Source organism: Propithecus coquereli, unplaced genomic scaffold (genome assembly GCF_000956105.1).
Source record: "Propithecus coquereli isolate 6110/MARCELLA unplaced genomic scaffold, Pcoq_1.0 Scaffold52, whole genome shotgun sequence".
Classification (NCBI taxonomy): domain Eukaryota; kingdom Metazoa; phylum Chordata; class Mammalia; order Primates; family Indriidae; genus Propithecus; species Propithecus coquereli.
Genome location: NW_012151063.1, coordinates 1169898 through 1174617, shown reverse-complemented (window position 1 = coordinate 1174617; position 4720 = coordinate 1169898). Strand labels below are relative to the sequence as shown.

General features: G+C 46.4%; 1 protein-coding gene across 1 annotated transcript in view; it reads left to right on the top strand.

Annotated features, from left to right (window-relative positions):
- The first annotated feature begins 264 nt into the window (after positions 1–264).
- ARSE (arylsulfatase E (chondrodysplasia punctata 1)) overlaps positions 265–4720 on the top strand; it is an 18365-nt gene continuing 13909 nt past the window's right edge. The window contains exons 1-3 of the mRNA XM_012656798.1: positions 265–287; positions 1275–1436; positions 2633–2754. Coding sequence (XP_012512252.1) covers positions 265–287; positions 1275–1436; positions 2633–2754 — 307 coding nt within the window. The remainder of the gene's footprint in view (positions 288–1274; positions 1437–2632; positions 2755–4720) is intronic.

The window sequence follows — 4720 nt, the reverse complement described above, 5'->3', positions numbered from 1 at the left end:
TTTTTAAAGTAACATTTTACATTCTTAACCTGGTGTCCAACCTTTTTAACGCCTTTTCCCTCTGCAAGAGGGAAATCATGTCCCTTTACGAGACGTGGATTCATTGTTTTAAGGTGTTTTTGGTGTCGTTATCATGTGAGAGAACCAAAGTTCTCCTTTCTGGTTATGAATTTATTGTTTTACCTATAATGACTCCAGTTTCTCTTGCCTGTGTTATTATGAACGTCTTTATTTCTTACAGGGCGTAAAAAGAGAAGAGAGACCATGTTACATCTGGACCACTCTTGGTGAGGGAGGATTATGTCCCTTCATTAATATTCTGTTTCCGGCCTCTGCCTCTCTTCTGTGGCTTTCTCAGAATGCGCTGATAACTGAGCGGCCTCGTGCACTTAGTAATCGGTCACGCTGGGGACTTGTGATTCACAGAAGCGCACGCTCCCCTACCTTGTGGTTGCCCCAGGTGGCCTCACACCAGGTGGGCGTTAAGTGCTACCATGGGCCAGGTGTCTGGTTTTCCGGGGACCGCATCTTGCACACCTTCTTGGAGGCTCAGGTCACATCTCTAGTGTATCACGCGGGGATTGGGGCACCACTGCCCTGCTGTATACCTGCATGCGCACGGTGGCATCCGCAAAAACAATAGCAACGATGGTGGCAGGGTGGAAGCCACTAAGCCCTGTGGCAACGCTTCCTCGAGAAATGCAACCACAAGGGGTTTCTGCTCCAGCAGGATCTTTCTCATGAGATACCAGTGGGCTAAAAAAGTCAGTCTTTGGAATTTTTGCATTCAAGCTCAAATGCACAGAGACTCTTCACGGACTGAGAATGACCACGCCGCTGTGGTCTCACTGTGCCCTGAGCGCGTACGTCTTTTCTGCTCTTCTGGGTGGTCCAACGCCCAACAAGGTGCCACCAATACCTAAGCCTGACTCAGTTTACTTAGAGAAGAAAGAGCAGTAGCTGTTCTGGACGCTCGATCCACGCATTCTAAGCAGCCACGAATAAGACTTCTCATTAATCACTGAGGACGATCACTTAACAGCAGAGACCAGAACTTCCCAAATAAAACGCTTGAAGTCCAAAGAAAACCATACACTGTATGAGTTATTTTTAATTGGGGAAAATAACAAATAGATCAAATGCCTAAGAGATGCACTCAAAGCTATTCTAGCATGTGAAAATAATATCAAAGTCCCCTAAAGAGTGATGCCAGCTTCCCACTTAGGGAAGCATTGGGAACAAGATAGGAAGGAGAGTTACGTGTCCCTCGGTAGCTTGTATTTCAGGAGCTGTCTGGCTGCGACCCTGGGTGTGCTGCTGAGTTTGACGCCTGCCACTTGCAGAGACATACCTGGCTCCCGGCCCAACATGCTTCTGCTGATGGCAGACGACCTTGGCATTGGAGACGTCGGCTGCTATGGCAACAGCACCATAAGGCAAGGAACGGGAGGATTGCTCGTCTGGTGATCACAGCGCAGAGACCACAAGAAACAGAAGCCACTAACCCTTGATGTGGGCAGGAGTCCAGTCTTTAAGAGTTCCACACACATTGCTTCTTCTAACATACTCTGAATCCCACTTTCTTCCCAGGCCGGCACTAACCCCAGCTCAATCGCATCCTACCTATGACTACTCATTTCTGTTTTAAATATGATTTATATGCACCTAGTGTGGGATAGACAATGTTTTAAAAATCACTGCTGTTGCCTGTAAACCGAAGACTGATATTGACCAAGCCTACCCATTCAGGCATGATTTCACTGCTTCTCTGCTGAAAAACTTTGCTTCGGACAGACAGGCGCACATCTCCCTAACCCCAAAATATGACGTGCATTGTACCTGTTAGGTGTGGATTTACCCATCCCCTCCTCCTCCCTCCCACCTGCTTGATTTCCCATGAACGCTGCTTTCATATGTGCACATAAGTGTTGGCTGATTAGTTCCAATTTCCTGGTGAGTCCATGGGGTGCTAGTTTTTCCATTCTTGTGATACTTCACTTAGTAGAATGGGCTCCAGCTCCATCTAGTATAACACAAGAGGTGCTAGTTCACCATGCTTTTTGTGGCTGAGTAGAACTGCATGGTGTACATATACCACATTTTATTAATCCACTCATGCATTGATGGACACTTGGGTTGTTTCCACATCTTTCAATTGTGAATTGTGCTGCTGTAAACATTCGCATGCGGTTGTCTTTTTTACAGAATGTCTTTTTTTCCTTTGGGTAGATGCCCAGTAGTGGGATTGCTGGATCAAATGGTAGTTCTACTTGTAGCTCTGTGAGGTGTCTCCCTATTCCTTTCCACAGAGGTTGCACTAGTTTGCAGTCCCACCAGCAGTGTATGAGTGTTCCTGTCTCTCCGCATCCACACTAGCATCTGTTGTTTTGGGACTTTTTGGTAAAAGCCATTCTCACTGGAGTTCAGTGATATTTCATTGTGGTTTTGATTTTGCATTTCCCTGATGATTAGAGATGTTGAGCATTTTTTCATGTTTCTTGGCCATGAAACCTAAGAACATCTTGATGCATTAAACAATGAATGACCAGCAGACTTTCAATGAAGCCATGCATGCCTATGAAAGATCGGTTCATTTTTCAACGGATAAAGCTGGTAATTCTTCCCTGCATAGGACTCCAAATATCGACCGCCTTGCGGAAGACGGAGTGATGCTGACCCAGCACATCTCTGCCGCGTCGGTGTGCACGCCAAGCAGAGCTGCTTTCCTCACCGGCAGGTACCCTGTTCGATCAGGTTGGTCTTTCTTTATAACTAACCACGTGCTCCCTTGAACTCCGGTTACACAGATCGTAAAGAGTGCCTCCTCTGCTACAGTGGGAAGAGCATGGTCTAAACCTGCACACTCTCACCATGAGATTGGAGTCAGTAAGCGTTAGACAGCCCCACAGGTAACGGGGTTACCTGGGCAGGTGTTACCCATTCGATTGCTTTCCTTGATGTGGGTCACTATATAAAACGGGGATGGGCCAACTTTTTCTGTGAAGGGCAAGATAGTAAATATTTTCACTTTTGCAGACCACGGAGTTTCTGCTTGCAACTGCTCGCCTCTGTTGTAGCTTCAAAGTATCTACAGGCAATATATGCACAAATGGGCATGGCCGTGTGCCGATAAAACTTTATTCAGCTTCCCACCTGTCTGCATTGAACCAGAATTCATCCTCAACGTTTTGGAAAACCTCAGAAAGAATTCTCCGAGTTCCCAAATGATGATTGCTGAGAACTATGCTCACTCTGCAAACCAGATGGATGCTCTCTGAGCAGACTGGGCTAAATTTATCCAAATGGCCTGGAAGCACAGAGCGTCTGCCAAGTCCATGGTTCTTAACCACGGCCGCACAACGCAATCACTGCACTCCTTCACTGAAACATTGATGCCAGGGACCCACCCTTGGGCAGGCCAAGCTCACTAGCCTGGGGTGCAGCCTGGTGTAGTGATCACGGTTTTTATTTTTTATATTCTGATGCTTTGACATCTTGGGGCCTGCCTGACCCTGGAGAGAATGCTCCTTGCAAGGCTAGTGAATAACTAGAGACAGCAAATGACTCACCTGTGAGTGCACCTTTCATAGGCAAATGGTCAATCCACAGCCCACACCCCAACCACCTCCTTTATGAGATTGTCATCCTTAGGCTGCTATTCCCCCGCCCTAATCACTGCAGGATCAGGTGGCAGCCAACTAGGAACCACCCCTGCCGCCCAGAGCCCACGGAAATGATTCAAACCAGCCAATCTTAAGTTTGCCTACTTGGCCTTGCCTATTTCTTCCCATTAAAAAAATTCAGTAGACCGGGCGCGGTGGCTCACACCTGTAATCCCAGCACTCTGGGAGGCTGAGGTGGGAGGATCGCTTGAGCTCAGGAGTTCAAGACCAGCCCGGGCAAGAGCGAGACCCCATCTCTACTAAAAATAGAAACATTAGCTAGGTATTGTAGCATGCACCTAATTCCAGCTACATGGGAGGCTGAGGCAGGAGGATCGCTTGAGCCCAGGAGTTTGAGGTTGCAGTGAGCTATGATGACACCACTGCACTCTAGCCCGGGTGACAAAGGGAGACTCTATCTCAAAAAAGAAAAAGAAACATTCAATAAAGTCCTTTTCCCATGCATTTCCCTCACCCCCCTTTCCCCTGAACAACCCTGGTGCTTCCCTGTATGACCCCAGGCATGGCTCGCACCCCTGGCCTCTATGGAACTGTGAGTAACAAAGTATCTTTCCATGGCAACCTTGTCTGCACGTTAGAATCATCCAACCTTTCGAAAGCCCAAGCCCCACCCCCGACCAACAAAAACCGCCATCTCTGAGGCAGTAACCAAACATCACAATATTGCAAAACTTCCCACTTGATTTCTATGTGCAGAGAAGTTTAGGAATCACAGGATGATACCAAGAGTATGATGAAATCATAAAACCATCTTTAATTCTTATTCCTTTTTTATGCAATTCTTTTCTTTATAACCTGCACAAAACAGGACGATCCATCTTCTCACTAACTTTTTCACTGAATTAATCATTTCTTTTGCTGCCCAAAATGCAACCCACGTGGTGAACCCACGTAAGAAGTAAATTTTCAATTTAATTTCAAATAATGGAGACTTTCACCGGGCATTTTTTTTTAATTAACAATGAACACACAAACAAAAAGCAAATGTGTAACAGTATTTTTTTGTTTTTTAATGATGTTCAAAGGTATGGTTTCCA